General features: G+C 42.3%; 1 protein-coding gene across 2 annotated transcripts in view; it reads left to right on the top strand.

Annotated features, from left to right (window-relative positions):
* vta1 (vesicle (multivesicular body) trafficking 1) overlaps nt 1-23730 on the top strand; it is a 54043-nt gene that overhangs the window by 23680 nt on the left and 6633 nt on the right. Inside the window, exons 5-7 of one of the 2 annotated variants that reach the window (XM_073492937.1) lie at nt 2336-2450; nt 13409-13648; nt 18509-18586. In XM_073492937.1, coding sequence (XP_073349038.1) covers nt 2336-2450; nt 13409-13648; nt 18509-18586 — 433 coding nt within the window. The remainder of the gene's footprint in view (nt 1-2335; nt 2451-13408; nt 13649-18508; nt 18587-23730) is intronic. The other variant, XM_073492938.1, reaches the window with a different exon arrangement.

A 23730-nucleotide genomic window follows, 5' to 3' on the forward strand; every position in this document is an offset into this window, starting at 1 on the left:
GGTCGAAGACGACCTGAGGAAAAGGCCTCATGTCACTAAACTGCATGTGGCTTACAAACTTGGGCCACTAGCTGACCGTCATCTGGAGTCTTAAAGCTTAAAGCTAGCCCGTCAAAGATTGTGGGTCAAAAGGTCCGTCTGGTTTTAACGAACTGCCAGATGGGTCACGGCCGGGTTTTCCACTTCTGTGGTGAATAAAGTTGTAAATTCTTTTCTATTCCAATGATATTCAAAAAGGTCTTTTTTTCATTTGTTTCCCCAAATTTGAATAAGCAGTCTCCCTCCCTGTCCTGAGAGATTTAATATTTTATTTAGTTTTGTCATTAAATAGCTTCTCAGTGAGTCACCTCGCATGCCATTACACTTTCTGTCCTTCCATGGCGTGGTTAACTATCAGAGCAGTGTTATTTCACTCTTTTTTACGGTAAGACTGAGGCTAAACAAACACAGCCTTACCTCAGACAAGACCATAGCACTCCAGTATGCCATTGTTTCTGAGCTGCTGCGGAAAACATGGCACTTATCAGGTCGAAGCAGGAATTTCTCTTTTCAGTCTTATCAGCGTCATGTCTGTGTAAATCTACTGCCCTCGCCTTGCTTTGCCTCTTCAACACGTTCCACCTTTCAAACATCCCCTTTTCAGCCAATTCTCATGTATCCTGGTTACTCCAGTTAACCCCCAACTGTCACTGTCCCTCACCAATCTTTAACTTCCAAACATCCCCAAACATCCCTGCTCTAACAACTGCTAACTACAACGCCCCCAAAACCAAATTACTACTTGGGTCCAAGAACAATTTGGCCACTGTGAATGTTCTCAACAGCTGCCCCAAACATCTAATGTATTCTCTTTTAACCTGCCAAAAACAACATCTCAGTGTCCTCAACCACCAATACTAACCCTTAACAATCATCAAATAATGCCTACCTTTTTCAAACCTTATGTCTCAAAGTTACCCCTCTTTTAATGCCTCCAACATCCTAATATTGCTCTATTCAATCCTGGCCGAAAAGGATTTCTTCACACTCAATGTCCCGAAGAGCTATTGTCTCCTTAAACCCAACAATTGCCCCGTGATACCCACATGATCTAATACTTGCCCAGGCCTGAAATATTTTTTCGTTCCCAACATTTGCCCTAATCTTCTTCTACAAATACCTCCCCATCAACCCTTGCCCCAAACTATTTTCCCTCTAAAATATAACTACATTTTTCCCAAACCCTGCTAAAACTAACCCATTTCAACATTGTCACTTACCTTTTTTAACACCTGAACCCACAAATTTCCAATCAATCAATCAATCAGTCTTTTTTTAGTATAGCACCAATTCACCAAACAAGTCATCTCATGACACTTTCCATATTGAACAGGTCTAGACCATACTCCTTGATTAACTTATTTACAGAAACCCAACATTTCCCCCACGAGCAAGCACTTGATCACAGTGGCGAGATAACTGCTTTTTAACAGGCAGAAACCTCGAGCAGAACCGGACTCAATGGTTGGCAGCCATCTGCCTCGACCGGTTGGGTTGTACAAAGCCAATATCTACTAACCCCAGTCCTCAAATAATTTATTGTCCCCCACCTCTTTGAATACCAGCCCTAACATTTACCCACACTGGCAATGACACTGGCACATTTTGGTTTTCATCGATTTATATTACAATATGAAAAAATACTCATGTTCACTAGATAAGCTGAATAACTCTAATTGATGACATGTATCCAAGAACCCAATCAGATTTTATTGCGTAATATGTATAAAAACAACCTTCTCTTGTACATCAGCCATGGAAAATGTTCTGATTGTCAGAATCAGTTTTTTAATCCAGTTGCCAATAAAATTAATTCATTTCCAGATGTGCTACTTTGGCTCTGAAGCAGCATGTAAACTTCAAAGTAACTAGTAACTAAAGTAAAAGTGCAGCGGAGTGGAAGTATAAAGTAGCAGAAGCAAGGTACAAGTACCTCAAACTTAAGTACAGCACTTGAGTAAATGTACTTAGTTACATTCCTTCACTGCTAATAATTGGGCTCTTCCCATCAGCTAACACCCTGTAACTTATTCTCATCTCATGTTTACTTAAATCACCAGCACACCATCAGCCGCCTCTTATCCTGAAGTTTACCTTTAACTTCTGCTTCCTGCCTCTTCACGCCGGCCTCCCAATCACTCCCAATTAGCAACTTCCTACCTTTTTATGAGCCTCAACCCTTCATGTTAGCTCATCCCCGTACCCCCATCACCTGCATGTTATTACCCCAGCTCCCTGCAAACCACCCTAACACACGACTAATCACCCCTTTTCATGTCTGCTCGACCTCTACCAGAACATCCAGCACAGGAAGTACGCCCGCTGGAAGGCCACCTACATCCACAACTGTCTGAAGAACGGAGAGACACCTCAGGCCGGGCCCATCGGCATGGACGAGGACGGGGATGCAGGTGGGACACACTGATATGGACCTGGAGCATGCGCGCACACACACACACACACACACACACACACACACACACACACACACACTGTTCAGTTGTTGCTCTTTAAAGGACACTAAGGCCAACTTCCTTTGTTGACATGGTTTTGTTCTCCATCTAGGATTGTGTGAGTGTGAGTGTGTGTGTGAAGCTTGCCTCTGTATTGTGTGTGTTATCAGGTCAGAGACTGTTGCAGGAAAGCCCTGCAGTAGAAACCACAAACATGGAGAGATTAGGAGTGTGCAAGGAGCAGATTAGTGGTGTAACGTCCTCTTACGTCCGAAGTGATGAAAATAAGAATGAAATTATTACAGTCTGGAAGAGACATCGCTCTTTGTTTGTGTGTCTGAATATATTAAGGCTGTGCTGGACCTCCATGTGTGTTAATGGTGCGTGAGATTGACCTGGTATTTATTTTATTACTCTCTGTTCCCTCATATCGAGCGCAGATCAACTCTGAGTTCCTGACCTTTATCACACTGAAAAGCTCCGGCCTCTCATGCCAGCCTTATACCATAAAACATAACCTTTAGGAGAAAGAAAGGCTGGGAAAACACCGCTAGATCCTGAGGAGATTGAGTGAATGAATTAGACAACAAAATGGTCGTTGCAGCCTTTAAAGTTCAGTGCGTTCTGAGAAGCATGTGGTGGGAAATAACAGGCAGGAGAGTAACCTTTTTGTTTGGCTGCCACAGGGGACGTCTCTTCCTTTAGTCCAGCATTTACACAGCGAAGAGATTTGCAATAGATTAGTAGCTCCAAATGATGCTTTCCTGCTCGAGTGGCTGTTTTTAGTGGCTCAATTTACCGAGCATCCTCAAAGTTTACTGGCATTTTACTTTTAGCAGGTGGTAATTCAGTCTGATGTCCGACCCGAAACGTCTCTGATGTGTTTTCTTTTCTTGTCTCTTGTCCGACCTTTTCCATCTTTTTTTCTTTTCTTCTGTTGTTCCAACTCCGATTCAGAGAAAGTGGGGACGCTGTGTAAAAAACAAACACAATTTATTTAATGTTTCACTTCATCAACTTCATTGATTTTTGTAGATATGTGCTTATTCTGAATTCAAGTTGGGACAGGAGCAACAAAAGACTGTGAAAGTTGTGAAATCCTCCAAAAACACCTGTTGGGAACGTTGCACAGGTAAACACTGGTAACAGCTGATAGAATCATCTTTATTGTTTGTTAAAGGCAGACACTTTCAGTTAATACTTGGCAGGTGATTGGACGAACCATCTGTCTATCACCGGCTAACTTAAACCAGTCAGATCAACAGTAATAACCCTTTTCCAGTGGTCAAAAGTCCCTCTTAAACCAGCTAAGATCGGGCATTTGTGTGCAATGGGAATCTGTACACATTTTATCAACAAGGCTCGTCTCGGCTTTAAACATAAAACCCGGGTAAACACGCTAAATTTGTTGTTTCGTTGTGGCAACTTTCTCAGACTTTCTTGGTAAATATTCATCAGATGTGTGTGTTTATATACAAATATATGTTCTCCTTTTTCACCACCATCATCCTTTAGAAACATTTTTAAATTCAATTCCCAGACTGATTCATATAAAACCAGATCGACTTCACGATGCTTCCTGACCTCTCCTGACACACTCGTTTGTGTTTTTAATCAGTGATAGCACCAAACTGTATGCAGCTGTGGAAGAAAGGAAACCAAGACTTTAGTTGTCTTCACATTGTTTTAGAGTTTGTCTTTAACTAACAGCAACATAACTGTTGATAACATTGCATATAGACATTAGGAATACAGCCTCCATTATAATTATAATGAATGGAAAAGGTGCTTCTCTTGAGTTACGGTCCCAGAGGAGGAGATGGAGATAAAGAAAATGAAATATGAAAATAAACTGCGGCTCAGTCTCGTGTCTTTAACGTACAGTGAACCTCCTCCAGCGCAGCGCTGTGTTCAGTGAACTGTCTGATTGTTGTCATCGCTCCAGGACTCCAGTGACTTCAGTAGAATTTATACTGAGCCGCCCGGGACCGTGCAGCATCTGGACTCATTTTGTGATTGCACTTTGAGGGCTGGAGATTGCGTCAGACTCCCCTCGGGAGGACTGAAGACATGAACACCTATGGGCTCGCACACGTTCTCCGTCCCTGCTGACAAACTCTAAACGTATTTTTCGTGTCAGTGAACTGATGTCGACGAATTCCTCGCTGAAATAAAGACCATCTGCTCGTCCACGCCCACCCGCTCCACATACATGAGGGTGTGTTCGACCCAAACATCGCCTGCTCACCCATGACATCACCTCAGCTGAGCATACACGTACAGTACACACACACACACACACACACACACACACACACACACACACACACACACACACACTGTACCGACGTATGTGTGTGCGTGCGTGTGTGTGTGTGGTCACTCTCTCTTTCATTGTTTCCCTCTAATGTCTCTCACACACTTTCTCTCCCTCACTGCTCGCTGCCGCTCTCCCAGAGTGCATTAGGGTCTCTGTGTCAGTGATGACATCATGATAACTTATTCCCACTGATGGACGGAGCCGCCAGCACTCAGCTGATATTATCCACCCCGCAAGTGTGTGTGTGTGTGTGTGTTGCAGACATACAACAGCCCAGATGTTTGTTTGTGTGTGTGTGTGTGTGTGTGTGTGTGTGTGTGTGTGTGTGTGTGTGTGTGTGTGTGTGTGTGTGTGTGTGTGTGTGTGTGTGTGTGTGAGAGCACATCTGCCCCTCGGTCAGAAGGCATTCCTTCCTGACGTGATCATTGTAGATTGGTGGTTGTTGTTTGTCCTGCAGACACAACATGACTGGTGGCTGGAGGTCGTTGTTTTGGTCCATTAACATGAAAGATTTTCCATTTCTAATCTCTGATGGTGTTCAGTGGTATTGGGGCTCATTGTGACTAAAAATTAACTGAAATAACGTTAAATTGAAAGAGTATATGAAACATAGCAGCAGGGAGAAGCTGTTGTTTTCTGCCTCGCTGCAGTGATTGATACGTGGATGATGAGGGGGGATGAAGAGTATTAGGGCCAAAAAAAAAATGAGAGGAAGACGATTTTTTTTCATCACACACTTCAAGAAAAAAGTCGAAATGTGGAGAATAAAGTTGACATACAGTTTCATGAATAAACCTTCTGAGACGACATCAAACGGCTCTTATGACGGCCTCAACAAAACGCCTTGAGCCGATGAACTGGAGAAACTGTTCTTCAGAATCAGCTTCAGTAACAAAGACATTATTTCTCTTTCAGCTCGTAAACACAGTGTAGTCGTCAGTATCTGGACTTTGAAGAGATTCTTACACTACACACAGAACGTTACACTCCAAGGATGTAATAACAGCAGAGACCGGAGGCTCGGGCAGCTCGCATCGCTGTCAGTCGCTCCTCTAACTGGACCTGATGGACCAGAAGACTCGGCTTTGTTCTCCACGTCAGCTTTTTGCTTGAAGTGCATAATGAAGAAAAAACAAACTTCCTCCTCTTCCAGCAGCGACACACCGTCCTCGTCCTCAACCTAAACCTTATTCAGTAAAGAGAATGGTGCTTTCAGATTTTACCAAAATGTTTAACATTTTCATTTCGATGCACCAATAAAACATTTTAATCAATGTTTTTAAGGCAGTTTGTAAATGACTGTAAACGGACAGCACACGCACGAAGAAATTGTGAAAACCTCCGTTTTTTAAATAATAAACTGCTTTATTTCAGGCGCACCGCTGTGACCAATGAAAATGTCGCACTTGTCAGATGTTGGTGCACCCTGGAGCCTGACTAAATCAGGCATCAGACAAATAATACGTTCTAATTTTATCCAGCTGACCTAAAGTTTGTAATTAGCCAAAGCAAATGACAGCATCGGTTATGATTTCTTTCTCCTGAGTCACTTGAGTTTTGAACACCTCCCTGTTGTGTTAGATGTTAGTCGGCCTCACAATTTCAGGGAACGACACAACCTGGACACACACATGCAGTCAGAACAAGGTGTAAAAATAGATTCTTGTATAATAATTAGGTCATCCTGCCACTCTGGTTCTCCACAGGTCAGAAGTCCATCTTTTTATCTTATTAACTCGGCACCACACTGTTCTGTTGGACGGGCCTCTGTCAGCTGGTGATATGGACCAGTTTAAGTAGGTTAATTGACCTCTGGAGAGTAGTATGACTGTGGTACACACACACACACACACACACACACACACACACACACACACACACACACTCTACCATGCAGAAGTATAGCCGTGGTACTTACAGAACGACCATTGTCTCACAGCTGTAGTCTGACTTTCCATCGGCTGGGAGGGGGCCGTGTTTAGCAAGAGGAAAGGAATGGATGGAGGGAGGGTGGAGGGGAAAGAGAGAGAAAACAACTTCCAGTGCTGAGTTGTAAAAATATAAAGGATGTGTTTCTGTGACCCAGTTGTCAGAGGAAAACATATTGAAAGTGTTGTGAAATCTTGAAACGTGGAGATTATGAGCTCAAACAGAGACGGACGGACAGTCTGAATTCAAGCAGGATTTAAGTTTAGTCACCGTAAAGCTTGTTGATACGTTCTGACTGATGATGGACAGGCCGACACACTGAATAACTTGATAAAACAGTGTGTAAAGTGCTTGTGGATGTCTGACTAACATGTCTTTGACACCAAATGTTCAACATCGTATAGTTTCCACAAGATGAAGACCGCTGCGTGAAACCTGAATGTTGACGGAGTCAGGGATAAATCAGTTACAGTACCGATCCTGCTGGGGCACGAAAGACTTTCTGAGAACTAGTGCTGTACATTTCACAAGGAAGCCACTCACCTGGTGCATTATTACAATTATAAGTGTTTATGTTCAGAATTAAATGGTTTTGGAGGTTTGTGGTGGATAACAGAACATCTGCCTGCATCTGGTGTTTGGCAGGTGTGAGTTTTTGAGCCCGGCGTCATCCGATCGATCTGAATGGATATCGGATCAAGATAGATTTAATATTATTAAACCCAGCCGTATTTTCTATCTTACAATACGATGCTATTGACTGTTTTAAATGTTGGTGCTCGACCGACTTCTTCAGGGACGATACAGATTATTAGAAATCAAGTGAAGGACTGAAGTACACTTTACTCAAGTACACTTCTGAAGTACAATTTTCAGGTACTTTACTTTAGTATATCCTTTCTTCTACTTTATACGTCCTCTCCACTACATTTATTTGACATTAGTTACTTTGCAGATTTTGAGAGGATCAGAGCATCAGTTAGGTTATTTTATCTGTAATCTGACGTATAATCTGAAAAATGCTGAATATCTGGATTCTGGATAACCAGGGCGGAGGATGTCGAGTCCCGACCAATCTAATATGTGGATTGGTTGCCTGAAGCCACCAGCACCTTTCTGAAAAGTTGAGATTTTCAACTCGAGCGGCCGCACGAGACAGCTGGAGTGCTCAGAAACAAGTCGCTGGGAGCAGCACTTTTTCTAGACGCTTGCTCCTCATCAGAAACAAGTGAAAAAAGATGCTGGCGCTCAAAAGATCCGTTACACAGACGGCGGCCCTTACTCAGTATTTTAATCTCCACAGAAGCTCTTCATTAATACTAAGATTATCACAATATTTTTGACCCGATACCTCGATTTCGTGACAATATTGTATGGATGATTAATTTTACTTGCACAAAATATCAACTCATCTAGATTTTTGATCAGTAATCATCAGTAATGTGGATGCAATGACTGCGTGGTAGAGCAGCATACGTTTATAAAATGACATCACTTTACTGCAGTGCTGCCAGGAGAAGACACTCAACACTTCACATCACAGTAACAATATAATGTTGATATATTACCCGACCCTGTCCCCAACATAGCGTCTCTTAAAGAGCAGCTGATGCTCCTGACTGACTGAAAGAGCAGAGCTATGTACAAACTGTTGTCTAAAGTGCCCTTTGGCGAGTCTCTGAGCGGCTAATTGTCCCAGCGGAGCAGCAGAACAGTTACACTGTGAATCATCGTCCCTGCTGCTGGAAACAAGGCTGTCTTCTTCAGGGTGGCAGGAAGTGGACTGTCTTAGTCCAAACTGGCTGCAGCGTCTGCTTATTTTTAAAGTTCAGCAGCCACTTAGGGCATCGCCCCGTCCAAGTAAGATGTTTAGGACAGAATATAAACCTCCAAATAATGGTGTTCCCTGGCAGACTACCAGCTAACGAGCATTTATAACACGGACACACACACGCCAAGACGAAATCATCTGTTGACCAGTCGTCTTTACATCTGCTGTTAATTATCTTGTAATGTGCGTGCCTGAACATGTTCACATCCAGGCCTTTGTCAATGCATTTATGTGTATGTGTGTATATATGTACATGTGTGTATGTGTGTATATACGTGCATGTGTGTATGTGTGTGTATATGTACATGTGTGTATGTGTGTCCTTGTCCCTGTCCAACCATTTCCATGTGTTAGTGGTCCCAGCTCGTGTTGGCAGAGAGCTGGTGGAGATTAACTCAACTTTCAGGCTGTATTTCATTCATGGCACACTCTGTCCTTTGGAGCTGAGTAGTCGTGTGGGAAGATTTGTCTGTCAGGGTCTGTTGCCATTCACTGCATGCATATTATTACCAATTAAGTATTAAAAAACAAGTAAAAACCTTATTTAACTAAAACAATCTGATACAAGTTTGCAAACTCAAACTTTGTGGTGGAAAAGTACTTTTTATTTTCTCTGTCAAACAGTAAAAATGTACTAAAAGGCACATTTTCACATTTTTTTGCTGCTGTTCAGGGTGATAATGACATTTTTAAGGAAGTACAAGTAAAAATAAAAAAATCAGCTTGCAAATGAAATGAAGAAAATGTACCAACCAAACATGTTATCTGCCATCTGGAGAACAGGATTTGTAGGTCAGGACAACAGTCCACACATTGTTTCCTCCAGCAGAAGTTCAGATACTCGTGTAAAAACAGACTCTGGTAAAAGTAGAAGTACTGATTCAGCTTCTTTACTCCAGTAAAAGTAATAGAGTACAGGCTCTGACATGTACTCAGAGTATCAGAGTAAAAAGTCTCCCTCTGAAGGACATTTGTGGTCAAAGCTAACTGAAGCTCACGTCATATTAATATAATTCAAAGACTATTAAAGTTAAAGGCAGAGTCAGTAGGATTTGTCCCAGCTGTTCCTGAACGCACCACAAAGATAGTTGATAGTTGAGTCTCATTCCCAGGACGTCAAACAGCCACATGTTGGGTTGGTAAAGCGTCCCGAGCAGCAACAAAGAGAGAAAATAAGAAACTCTCTGCAGATACGAGACACTAACACGCCTTTTCTCCCCATTCAGCCTCCCTCTCTGCCTGTTTACGTCTTCTACGTCTTTGTTTCGTCTCGCTGCGTCTGCCGTGCGTGATGTGCTCTGATAGGTCGACATCAGTCTGGTGATGTTGGGAAATAACAATAATCCATAATTCACCTCAAATGCATCAAACTAAAGTAACGAGGCTGTTTGAAGCTGTGAGGAGGAGAAAGTTCAGATGTTTGTGTGCAGCCCTGGTTAAGGGTTGAAAATGAATAAGAATTAAAAATGAAGTTCTGATATGTGTTTCTTACTTTAAACAGTATTTTAGTAACCAAAGAAGAGGAACGTTTAACCTTTGCAATGAAAGAAAGCCACCAAAACACTCTGAAAATGAAATGAAATGAAAAGGTTAATAATCATACTAATAATAATAATAATAATAATGATAATAATGATAATTATGTAATAATAATGTTATACTCAGCAAGTTAAGGAATGAGACCTGTGAACACACTGACATCAGATTATTGTATGCAGATTATCTACACTTTATTTTGAAGAAGATCTCAAAGTGAACCGTCGTCTCTGCACAGCGAACTCCAGTGAAGTCAGACGTGTGACTGTAAACATTCATTTTCTTATCAAACTTTAGAAAAATCCAGAATTTCCCTGAAATCTCAAACATACGAACACTGGTTCTGAAACACAGCTGTAATCTAAAACAGCTGTATTTTCATTATTGCTGAAAAAACATGATTAAAATGATTTGTGTCGGTTCATATTTCTTTGTGCTCTCTATGATAAATATAAACTGTCGCTGTCATTGATTAATCAAAACTCTAGTGTGTGTGTGTGTGTGTGTGTGTGTGTGTGTGTGTGTGTGTGTGTGTGTGTGTGTGTGTGTGTGTGTGTGTGTGTGTGTGTCCAGATGTGACTGCAGAGAAGTGAGGAAAATCTCACTTAACTTTCTCTGAATAAACAAAGTTTAATAATTTAATGAAAGACAAAATATTCCAGCTAACGTTTGTTGAGTGTCGGGTCTCGTCGTAATGCCCGTCTGCCTTCCTGCCTGTAATGCAGTAATGACAGAGGTCGGAGCTTAACACGGTGTCAAATACAGCCTGTGTCTGCAGATCCAGCCAAACGCTTTTAATCTGTCAAAACATCGCGGGCTGTCCAGGACTGTTTTCTTTCTGTTAGGTGTGGTTGCTGAGAGAGCAGAGTTTTCAGCGTGAGGCTCATGTTCGAGATGAAAACATCACCGGCCAATTCTTTCTTTTCCCTCTCGATCCTTTTGTTTGGAGCTATCGCTGTGTTTCCTGGGATTATTTGTTGGTTATACTTTCCTCCTCTCTGTTGTTACATGTCCAACTCTGACATCTTCCATTCAGTACATTAGTTCAATCTTATTCTTAAATGCAGGGAAGGTGATTCTGGAGAAGTCCCCTTCCCAGAGCGTCAGATACCAACGATTTGGGTCCAAATGTTGTCCCAAGGCATCGGTGTTTGACGACCTGGGAATGAGACTCAACAATCAACTATCCTTCTCCAGAATCACCTTCACTACCTTTAGGAGGAACTGTGATTCCTCCCCAGATGTGAAGTCTTAACGTAAGAATGTAAAGGTGTACAGAGCCGTGTAATACAGACAAGTTCAGCATACCCAGGACATGTTTCTGTCACCTGACTTCAGCAGGTAACAGTCGTCATCACGCTAAGCGCTCACAGGAAGCTCGTTATCAACTCGATACGTCAACCCGGGTTTTGCACGTGTAGCCACGAGCACGTTCACATGAAAGGGGAGGTGTTTGCAGCATCTGACCGATCACAAACGTGGACAAATGTAAACGTAAGCAGCAGCAACATGAGGGTGATGATGTGGTCGACATCTTCACATTAAAAGTTTGACATCTGGTAAAAACTGTCCATCAACTGTGTGTGAGCACCGAGCATCAATGAGTCCACCTCTCCTCGCCCCGCTGTAGTCCTGCACTCTGTCGGATCAGAACGAGGTCCGCCCGTCATTAATCTGAGATGTTGTGGTGCAGACACGTCTCTAAAGTTGTGAGTCTTATTGGGTTTTATCAGAAACAGAAAATCAACGGAAATGAACAAAATGTGCATTTGGATCGGTCCCTTTATCTGGATCCACACCGAAAGTTAATGAGGTCTGTTCTGGGATGAGACCCATCCTCCGTCCATCCTTCTCATAGTTTTTGTGTAATCCTCCTGACAGTCCGACCAGCGGACCCAGGTGAAAACAGAACCTCCTTGGCCCGAGGTAATAAAAGCAGCTGATCGGTTCATCAGCAGTCGGCTGCACACTGTGAAAATGCTTCACGTCCCGTCTTTCATCTAAAACCAATTTCTGATTGAATATCTATGAATGTGATTTACACACTTTCTGGCAGCAGTTTAATCTCTTTCTCATGAATTCTAATGGATTCTAATGATTTCAGCTGAACCCGGTTTTGAAGGACCCGTCGCCTGACGTGCTTTTGATGAAGAACCATTTGTGTTGTGTGACTGAAACCACGTGAGGCCGAGAGGTTAAAGCTCCTCCGTTCACCACCGACCTGCTGATGCTTCTGTAGCAGCTGGATTTAATTTTTGAAGTTTAACACCTGATTTCTTTCAAAGCACTGACACCTCTGTGTCACCTGTTAAAACCAACAGTGATCAATTAGATGAGTACATCAGGAACAGCAATGAGTTGCACCGACTGTTTACTTCTTCTGTCTGACGTCTGCTACTGATTCAGGTCGGCTCAACATAACCTTATTTTGACCTGACCCAAATCAGTAATGACGTACGTGTCCCGTCAGCTTCTTTTTTAGTCAACACAGAACAGCAATCAAACAAATATGTCAATTTTCTTCAAGGTGTTATTTGTTAAATTGGCCTACAACAACAGTACAGCTGCGTATATTTCATCCAACGAGATGCAGAATGAAAACAAGAGAGGAGACGAGGCCAGTTAAACTCAGACAAATACACTGAAAACAAGGAGAAATAAAGAGTTTTTGACTCATTTCATCCAGTATTTACTTGTCTTTTCTCTTTTGAAAAGGTCTCTAGTCAGATGGCCTCTGGAGACAGCATTTACTTACCAGCAGCTCTGTAGCTTGCTCCCTCGGTCCACAACAACTTCCCCACCCGAGTTTTCGCTCTGAGAAAATTAAGTTTGACACGGATGTCAGGTTTGTGTGTGAAGGTGTGTGTGTTTGGGGTTGGCTCAGCTGGCTCAAAGCAGCCGTGGCAATTGGAGGGGAATATCACAAAAAGTCGCAAAACTTCCAAATGCATTAACAGATTTGCACAAGATTTTGTGGAAAGGTTGGTCACGAGCCAAAGAACAGCCGATTAACTGTTAACACCGTTTGGCAATCTCGCTCTGATTAGCTCAACTGTTTGTCCAACTGGGATGAACAAGTGTCAGTAAACAAGAATTTAAATCATTGGAAAAATCAAAGCTGTGGACAACATTTCAAGAGGACTAGGAAATAATCCTTCTAGATATTCCTTCAAACATTTAATGAGCTGCTTTATGTTCTGAGCTGTCTTTCTGAAGCCACGTACTGTAGATACCCTGAACAACCTGCAGTGCAGCAGACTCAACGCTGTCTTTGTCCCTGTCCTTCTGTCTCTCTGGTAGACGAGTTTGGAGCTGTAGGTTTCTCAGGCCAGGATCTCTCCCTTGGAGGCTCCGTCAGAGGTGGGCCACCATCTGACCAGGACCAGAGTTTGGGTCCAGGTCCCGCCCCAGGGATCGGCTTCACTCCCAGTCCAGGATCAGGGGCATCGGGTCCTCCCACGACCAACTTCAACAACATCCACATCCCACCAGGGGCCCACGCACCGGCCAACACTCCAGCCGAGCTGCCTCCACCCACAGGTATGAACCCGAGAGATCCTGTTTGATGGTTTTAGCCTCGCTAGCTACAGGAGTCTGCAATCAATGATCAGATCTGGTTCAGACATCCGTGTTCCACTCAGGATGAACTGTTATAACTGTGGTGATCCTCTGACTTTTCATCCAGCGCCATCATCAGGTCAACATTTGTAACGTGTCCAATACGTTTATGACCAAATACCTGCAGAGCTAAAGACATTCATCAGCCTCAGCTGGACTCTGTGTTCACTGATAAGCAGCTGATGTTCGCATGCTTATATGCTAATACTAAGATGGTGACCATGAAACATTATATCTGCTAAACATGTTAGCATGCTAATGTTAGCCGCTAGCATGGCTGTAGACTCTTAGTCCTCTTTGTTGGAAGTATTTGCAGTATCAGTATAAAATCTAAGTTTATAGAACCAATCACAATCTTTGTGTACAACCGTTTCCAGGTGAAGATGAAGTGTATTCATCTAATTACTTTAAAAAGCAAAAGTTTGATCCGTTCATATCTCATTAATAACACTTCGACGAACGTCGGGTCGGACAGTCTAAAACACGCTCACTGGTACGTGAAACTACGGTGGCTGAGGAAGACAATAAACTAGAAGATCGAAAATAAATCCAAAATGTTATTCAAATTAACAATTTAAGCAACTGTGAGGCAAAGAATAAAAAAAAAAATGTTGTAGCTGTTTTAGCAGCTAATAAGCAGAAATAACGATGGTAAACTTTGAATTGTGTTAGCTTAACCGCTATAAACACGTTTACACATATATTTTGATATTGTAAGATATTTTAGTGAGTGACCTGTTCGTTAATGCTCCGAGTGAATTTAAGTCCCCCTCTAATTAGCAGTTACAGCTCTATGTCTTTTATTGTGAAAGGTACAACAACAGAAAGTGTCTGTGTGCATGTGCTGCAGTTGTGATCAGAATAAAAGTGTGCTGAGCTTTGTTTTTAGGCTTTGGACGAAATGAAAATGTCGTGCCAGGATTATAAAATAATATAAAAATTCCTTTAGTTTGGAATCGTAGTATTTCCACACATCTGACTTAACTTTGTTTTGTCTTGTGAGGATACGATGAGCGACTCTTTGTTCTGGAGCGAGACAGCTTTTCCTGATAAAGCAAACACACCAAGATAAAGTTGTCCTGAGTTTTCTTAGCGTGATCTGCCATAAAAACCGTCCGATCTCTACTTGTGTTATTATTTTTTGATCTTCTTAAGTGCAGGCTCTACTTATAACACTCAGCTACAACATTTAACGCCATGAAAATGTAGGTTTTTGTCTCCTCTGTGTGCTCTTCAGCTTCCTTCATCTAACGTCGTGTTCGTGCTGCAGCGTGATCAACCTGCAGGAACACGTTTAAGGTTTTCAGAAAGAAATACTGACGGAGAGATTAAATCGGAGTTGAGAGGTTAGCTTGAAGTTATGACAGTAACTGAAGCTGATTGGTTGACAACAGCAGCTTCTCTTGTTCAACTGAAGTGAAGCTGCTGTAGTTCAGAGTCGGCCTGAACAGACTTCAGCAACGCTTCAGTAAAAGAGCCAAACAGCTGTGATCTATTAACTCGACTTTATCTGAAACTCCCTGCAAAGAGACGGTTTGTGATAACACGCAATATTGTTGTGTCAAACCCAGTGATACAATATACTGATAATAATGTGCTGCTCATTACTGGAATGGTGTTTCCAGTGTGCCATTATTCTCTGATTATTAATTATCTAAACTGAAGGACGGCATCTTCTTATCATCCGTCTTGGAATCCCGTCTTCTCGCTAATTTCCCCTGATAACACGAGTACGTGACAGAGAGTGTGTGTGTGTGTGTGTGTGTGTGTGTGTGTGTGTGTGTGTGTGTGTGTGTGTGTGTGTGTGTGTGTGTGTGTGTGTGTGTGTGTGTGTGTGTGTGTGTGTGTGTGTGTGTGTGTGTGTGTGTGTGTGTGTTCTCACGAGGATATGAGATGAAGGAGACTCTTCAAAGCGAGCGTCAGATTTCGCGTCTACATTTCAGTCTGTGTAAAGTTTAATAACTGTAATTATTAGCAGGTCAACACGAGGATATTGAGTTATGCACAGTGTGTGTTTCTGCACACAATGCAGACTTAATTGTACCCTGGAGGAAAATCAGAGTCTGAAGACAAAAGCTTACGTAACTCACTTTCTCAAGGCGCTGTTGCTTCTCCTCAAGTGTGTCCATGAGTGAGAGGAAGTCCAGCCTTTGTTTCCCAGACAAAGTGAAATCAAGTCATTGAGGGTGGGCTGGCAACATAAACACAAACACCCTTTCTCACACACACACACACACACACACACACACACAGTGTTATCTGGCTGGCATTTAATCGCACGTTGCTGCTGTAAGGAAAAAGTGACCTTGGTGTTCGTCCAGTCACCAAACTACGTCTCTGTTCAGTGTTTCTGATAGTGAACGATATCGTTATTGATCACAATATCTGTTGGCTTCAGTGTGTGGGAAAAGAGAGACGGGGTGTGTGTCCGACGTGCGGTTGGTTCAAACTAAACATCATTTAGTTTCACTCCCTTTGAAAATCTGGCAGAGAGACACTGATCTATCGGCCGGTTTTCAGCCTGATCAGCCAGTGTCAGATATATCGGATTCTGTGCTGGTCAAATTTACAGACATGCAGAACCACCCCCGGAGCAGAACCACCAGCCGAACTGAAAGAAAGAAACGAGATAGATATTTTATTTGTGCAAAAAGCTTTATCCAGTGACAGATGACTTTATTTTGAGATGTGTTTGTGTAAGAGTGACAGAAGTTCCTGTAAGCTGATGTCATTTGGGAGAAGTTAAGTATTAAGTTATTTAATAGTATGAACACACAAGCTGCAAAGCTGTTTGTGTTCGCTGTCTGTTGTAGTCAGAAAGAAAGAAAATCAGAGTCAATGAAAGCTGGAATCAGCAGGTCAGACACCTTTTTGTTTGACTTATTTTGAGACTGTTTCCATTTTTCTTTTCACTTTTATTTATTTAACCTCCGTCACACTAACCGACTAAAAGTGACGCCTTAGAGCAGGAAAACTTTACGAAGAAATGAGTTCAGGTGTTGTTAGCCTTTCTGAGTCGTGACCCCCCAGAAAAATAGTTTTAGTTTTGTGTGTTTGTGCGTCCAACCACGACTCATGTGGACACACACTTGAAAATGACCCAAAATAAATAGTTGTGTTTTTGTGATTCTGCTCTCGTCAGGAAGGGAACTAAAGAAAATCCAGTTTGTGATTCTGAACTGAAGCAACAGATTTGTTGTATGAACCCTTAGAAACATCCAGCTGAATAAAAGTTATAAATGAAATAAAAATAAAAGCTACACAGATGAGTTCAAACTGAACGTTTCTTAATGTTGCAGCGTTGGTTTAGGTTGACTTTTCTTTTCCTCTCTCGTCGCGACACTGTGCCGATGCTCTGGTTCGGTTTAGGCACCACTTGGTTAGGTTTAGGAAAACATCATGGTTTGGCTTCAAATACCTGTTTTGGTCACCACAAAAACATCTGGAAATATCCGCAAGTGTCTCTAAAATATACCCAGTGATGTGGCTTGAATTGCGGACGGCCGTTTGGCAGCCTTGTTGGCTTCTAGGTTCTTTAACAGATGTTTCCTTATATTGTCTAGAGTAGTTTTAAAGACATTGGTGCATTTCCACCTGTTCTTATGGACGTTTTCAATTTGTGCCTCAAAAGTCCTGAATAGAAATGCAAAGAATTGTTTTAAAGAATCTTGAAGTACCACAAAAAAGTTTTTACTTTTGGCTGAGGTGGAAACATACAACTCAAAATGCAACAGAGGGAAATGAAAACAGATCTGCAGGATGAGTGATGGAGATGAAACATGAGACTGAAGAGATGAAAAATAGTCTCCTCGTCGCTGAGTGAACGCAGCCAGAAAACACGTCTGCAGCTCATTTGTTAACCGAGTGTTAACAGATACTCACTGTTCCTCCTTCACAAAGTTTCAAGAAGTGACAGAAACAATCAACAAGACAGTTGATAACAAATTAAAATATTAGATATTAATGATATGTCAGCTGTCAGTATTTAATTCTACCATTGCCAGACGGTCTCATCTGAACCTGTAAAGATCCTCAGACTGTTGGTTTTATAACCTGATAACTGTCATTAACTGTTTTAAATCCTTATTTAAAAAGATAGTTATTTTATAGCAACAGCTCAACTTTAACCAGGTCGCTTCTTGCAGGTTATCTCAGATACCACCTCTGAATCTGATGATCGAAACTGGAAGCTGATTTCGATTGATTTCATATTTAAACTCCTCCAGAGGAAATGTTGTCGTTCAAACGTGAGCTGAAGTTTTCATCGAGTTAACTCAGGAGAGAAACGGACGGTAAGATTTTATCAGGGATGATTGTAAATATCCTCCCGTCGGTGCACTGACGTACAGTCTAATGTTGCTTTCAGCCCGTCACCGGCGCTGAAGGCTCGGCTTGCACATTATATCCCCACAAAAACAAGTCAAATCAGATGTGTGTGAATACTATGACCTCCAAACCAGAACACTGCAGGGAGATGAGGTCACCACCATTTATTGATCCTTTATTGGACTTATGATTTATGACTACTTATTTAATATTCCTTGTTTTTTCACTATAAAACGATGTGTGTCCTCTCCGTGAGGCAAATCATATATTTGTTTCTGAACAAAATGTAACGTGAAAGTGAGTCCTGTATGTATTTACTTTGGCTGCATTTCAACTGAGCAAAACTGTCACTGTTGCTCAGAATAATAACATTAAAATGATAATATAATAAGAGTCATTATACAGTTAAATTAATGATTAATATTTCTGATCATTTAAAGTGTTTCTGTTCACCAGCAGAAGCAGCTAAACCAGTGCCTCTTCCTCGATCGGTGCCCACTGTCGACCCCACACTGCTCAACGCCCAGCAGCAGGGTAAGAACACACACACACACACACACACACACACACACACACCTTACACAACATGTTTACAAAAACACAGGAATCTTCGTCTTTTCTCTCTTTTCAGCCATCTTTCTGTTTAATTCCCCAAAAACCGATCCGTGAGCTTCAGCAGCTGCTGGAGTATAAACACAAACTAAGAGAAGGTTCATTTGCTCAGTCAGTGTTTCCAGTCTGGTATAGATTAGATTTTAAAATGCTGCTGCTTGTCCAAAAATGTCTCAGTAGTTTAGGGCCAAAATACATCTCACACAGCTCTGTGGTCCATGTGGGACCGCTCTGTTTATGTAGTGAAAACAAAAAAATGTGAAGCTGAGCGTAGCTGGAATAAATTCCTGAGACTGATCTCAAACTGCTTTTCATTCCAGCTTTCCTCCATTAAATTCTTACCTCCTTCTTTCAGTCGTTACGTCTATTTTTACTTTTGTTTTATCACCCTGCTTTTACATTGTACACTGTCAGACATTATCTCTGCCTCCGTCTGTGTTCACTGGGAGGTTTGTATGAGTGTGTGTTTGTGTTTATTTGCTTTCATGTTGTAGGTAAAAAAATAGGTTGCATCAAAAACATAATCCATCCTGTCAAATCATTGTCGGTGTGAAGTTTTGTGAGGAAGGAAATTAAAAGTTTAGCTGATGAGGAAAAACATCAGAAAAGAGCCTCGAGTTCTCCGTCGATGTAAAACCTGTGATAAATGTAACAATTGCAGCCCGTTGAGACATCGGACCCGCTCCTAATGAGACATTTACTGTCCCAGAGGAATGTAGGACGTCTGTATTCTCTGTGTGTCGTGTGCAGTTTAAAATCTGCTGCGTAGTTTAGACTTGAGCAGATTCAAAGGGACATTAACTGTCCGAGGACAACATAAGATCTGTTTGTGCTGAAATGTTTACAGTGGAGGTTTAACCGTCTCATAAATGTGTTTCAGAATGAAATCTGAACCTGTATTTGAGCGTCGCTCCATTACTAACAGGGTTATGAGTTGGTGCCACAGACTAGACACACTGTTTCCTCTTGTTGATGTCCTCACAACAAAAACTAGAGAACCTGAGAACCTGTGTGGGTTTGACTCAGTTCTGCCGGTGTCACGGTTCTTCTGCAGACTTTAACATTTCCTCGTGCAGTTTATGTATTTTAGGTTCCATGACGTCAGTATTTAGAGCAGCTGGTAGAAAAAACACATCCAGTCGGTCCTGAGTGACGGACTGAGTCAAGTCCACTTTGAAGTGATGAATGATTTGAGGTCACCTGGTAGCTTTAGTCTTTGTTTCCAAAGCTGGGACAAGAATAAAGAGGAAGAGGAGAGTACTGGTGACCAGAGAAGTCTGTGTCCTGTTTAGCCACTTAACTACGTGAGTCTTTTCTCTCATGAGTGAGATTTGGTTCTGTAAGTTACTCTCAGCATAACTTTAGTTCATTGTACTCGTGTTGTAGTCAAGAGCACTTAAACAGAGACCCAGTCATGATCGAGACCAGAGTGTATCGTGACGAGGCAGGGCAAGACCAAGACCAAGACCAAGGCAGGGCAAGACCAAGACCAAAACCAAGGCAGAGCAAGACCAAGACCAAAACCAAGGCAGACCAAGGCAGGGCAAGACCAAGACCAAAACCAAGGCAGACCAAGACCAAAACCAAGGCAGAGCAAGACCAAAACCAAGACCAAGACCAAGACAAAGGCAGGGCAAGACCAAGACCAAAACCAAGGCAGACCAAGACCAAAACCAAGGCAGAGCAAGACCAAAACCAAGGCAGACCAAGACCAAGACCAAAACCAAGGCAGACCAAGACCAAAACCAAGGCAGAGCAAGACCAAAACCAAGGCAGACCAAGACCAAAACCAAGGCAGAGCAAGACCAAGTCGAGACCAAAACCAAGTTAAGACCAAGACGAAGGCAGGGCTAGACACGGCAAGACTAAGATGAAGGCGGGGCAAGACCAAGACAAAACCAAAACCAAGACCAAGTTAAGACCAAGACCAGTAAGAGTCCTACACTGAACCTGCAAACCAGAGGCTCTCATGAAATTAATCTGGAAGATTAACATTTGCATAAAACCATCCACAGAAGTCACTGTGACACTTTCACATAGAACAGTAGCTGCATTAAAAAAGATCTGTGACACCATGTTTTATGAAGCACCAAACAACTCAGGACAGATTTTAACTCAGCCGGTGAGAAATGAGCCGTTGGTGAGGCTTAAAACACACAGCCAGTAAAATCAATACAATGATGACATTTAGCTCCGAGGGCCGGGTGTCTGAAATTCATTCATTCGATTTAAAAAGAAAAGTTTCCAGTTAATGACCCCTGTTCTCTGTAGCGTGATGAAGGCGGCTGATCTTTCAAAGTCAGCGTGAGAAAACAGCTGGAAAAGATGGAAGGACGACAACGCGGCTCCCATTACTCAGCTGCTCATCACAACAGGAGTCGTCGTAAAAATAGCACCAGAAGATGTAAAATAGAAGCTGTGACCACGGAGAGCAGGAGATGTTGGTGATGTGCTGGTCGCCGTGTGATCGCTCCCCGTTCCAGTCATCCGTCTGCCGTCTAACCTATCATTTCCACCACACCACCGCCACTTTGCCGCTGTCTAGACTATCATTAGCTGCTGGTGGTTAGCCGCAAAGAGAGTGAGAACGAGCTTACAGTCTGATCATGAAGCTCCGTCCTTTTCCCATAAATCACTCTTTGATTTCTCTCCTTCAGATGATTATTAAGCATATTTTTGAAAAGTGCGTTTCTCATTTCAGTGATTTTTGAGAGAGAGATTAAAGCTGATAACCATTTTAATTAACTGCACGTAAACAGTACAATTCAGTCCATTATAAAGTCCATTTAGTTCAATATATGTGCCTTTGAATAAAGTTAATTACATGATGATTAAGCGTGAAGCTCAGTCAGCCTTTCATGGATAAATAATGAATAATGATAAAACCACAGTGCAGTTCTTGAGCTGAATATCGTCGATGCCGTAGGACTTTATATGCATGTGGAAACAGCTTTTTGTTGCTCTGTATATTTCTGTAAAGTTTAGGATGCGTGCTCAGCAGAACCTATAACTGGATAAATAGGTGAAATGAATAATTCAGCCTCTTCAAGATTTGGTTCAGGCTTAACTGCCAAGTCATTCACAGAGGAAAAGCAGCTTTCTGCACTTTTCCCTCCTCACAGGAGGAACTCAGGCGTGGCCGATGAACTGTGCGACTCAGGCAATTACACTTTTGTCTGATCGCTGGTACAAGTGAAATGAAAAAAGCCTCTTTGGGGAGTACATTAAGCCGTCGTCCATGCAGATAAGTGAAGGGAAATGTTGCTTGCAGCGTTCCATTAAAACATGTCAAGCAGCCTGAAAAGAGGAGGCAAATTACCCAGCGAGCATATGTTTTCTGCTAAGCAGCTCTCTGCATTTTCATGATGAAACTTCTTAATTAATTCAGTCGGTAGTCCTCGTCTCGTCTCTTCCTTTGTCCAAATATAATGCAGAGCAACAGAAAACCAGTTCTCTTGAGAGAAGGCCGGTTGCCTAAAAAACAACAACCGTTGCTGATTATTTTGATCACAAACCAAAAAGGTTTCTCCAGCTCAGATTTTCTGCAAACAACATGTACCTTCATGTACACCTGTCATACATACCAACAATTACAATACTCGTTACATCACGTTCAGATTACGTGGACATGAGCTAACTGTCATGTCAAGGAGCCAGACCGGAGACCGCTGTCCAAGCCGGCGTTTCAATATTTGTAAGAGTGAAAATGTGTTATTATTTTTAATGAAACGCGGGGATATTGTGGTGACAAAACCAGGTTTTTAATCGAGATGGTTGCCAAGTCAGACGTCACTGCTCGAGACGCTGTTTCAACATTAGTAAGCGTGAAACCGCTGGATATTTCTAATGGGACGTCGGAACATTTTTCAGTCGTGTTTTTGGTGGTAAGACCTGTTCCAAGTTTGAACATAAAGAAATGTAAAGTTTCAGCGTAAAGAAACCGTTTCCATGTACCCGTGGTGGAAACATTTGCATGAACTCTGATCATTCAGCAGTTGCAGTTGAAACATGTCGCTCTCCTGGTCGATGAGCTGAGCTGCTGTCAGCTGACGTGTTCGGTCTAATTCTCTCCGTGTACGTTTGTTCCAGCTGAAGGTCTGTTGGGCTTCAGGTGGCTGATTGGATGTAATAAGCAATTTGACAACTGGGAGATTTAAATCAGCATTTTTCAATATTTCCTGACATTTTATCAACTTAACTCAGAAAAAGTAGCAAGATTAATGAACAGTAAAATAATAATTGGCTGCAGCCGTGGAGCTGATTGATTTCTCTTCATGGAAGCTGATTTAAATTTTAAATGATGATGTCGTGTGTAGAAAACATTTTTAATCATTAGCACCTTGTTAACGGCGTCCTTCTCCGAGCGTCTGTCCCGGCGGAGCGCTGTGGTCTCTGGCCGTCTCCCACCTCTTCACTCTCCTCATTTTTCCGCTGTTTTCTCTCCTCCCTCTCTCAACCTTTTCCCATCCTCGGGAGGATGCAGTCAGCATATTTCCGAGTCTTTTCCCAGCTTTTTGGAGGAGAGGAGAAATCATCCAGGGGGATTAAGGGCTTATGGTGCAACATTATTCAATCATTTTTTTTCTTTTTTGTTGCTGTTCTTCTCCGGGACGTTTTTAAGAGCAGAGGGCATGTTTTATGAGTGCGACCGAGCCAAGAGAGACATTATCTGTTGCTCTGTTCCTCCAGTCTGAGCTGCGTCTCAAACTCCAGGTCCTTTCCTTTATGGGGTCGCTTCATGTTGAGGAGGAGAATAATCTGTTGTCATTATTATTTCATGTGCTAGACGTTAACCCTGCGAGCGAAGCGCCGGCTGTGTGGATCCTCAGATTTATCCCTCCTGTTGCGCTGATGGAAAGTTTTGAAGCGCTGCCTGCTGTGGTCGGTGCAGCCTTAAAATACACCCGTGACTTCACAGTTTAACCAGAGAACAAACACATAATCACAAAGGAGATGTGAAGTGATAGTCGGGTGGTAGCTACCCATCACCCACGGTGGACATTACATCAGCTTTCTGACTTCAGCAGGTCGTTTATGATTCAGTTTGGATGTGAGCCTCACGTCTG

This window comes from Pagrus major, chromosome 22 (assembly GCF_040436345.1).
Source record: "Pagrus major chromosome 22, Pma_NU_1.0".
Taxonomy (NCBI): Eukaryota; Metazoa; Chordata; class Actinopteri; order Spariformes; family Sparidae; genus Pagrus; species Pagrus major.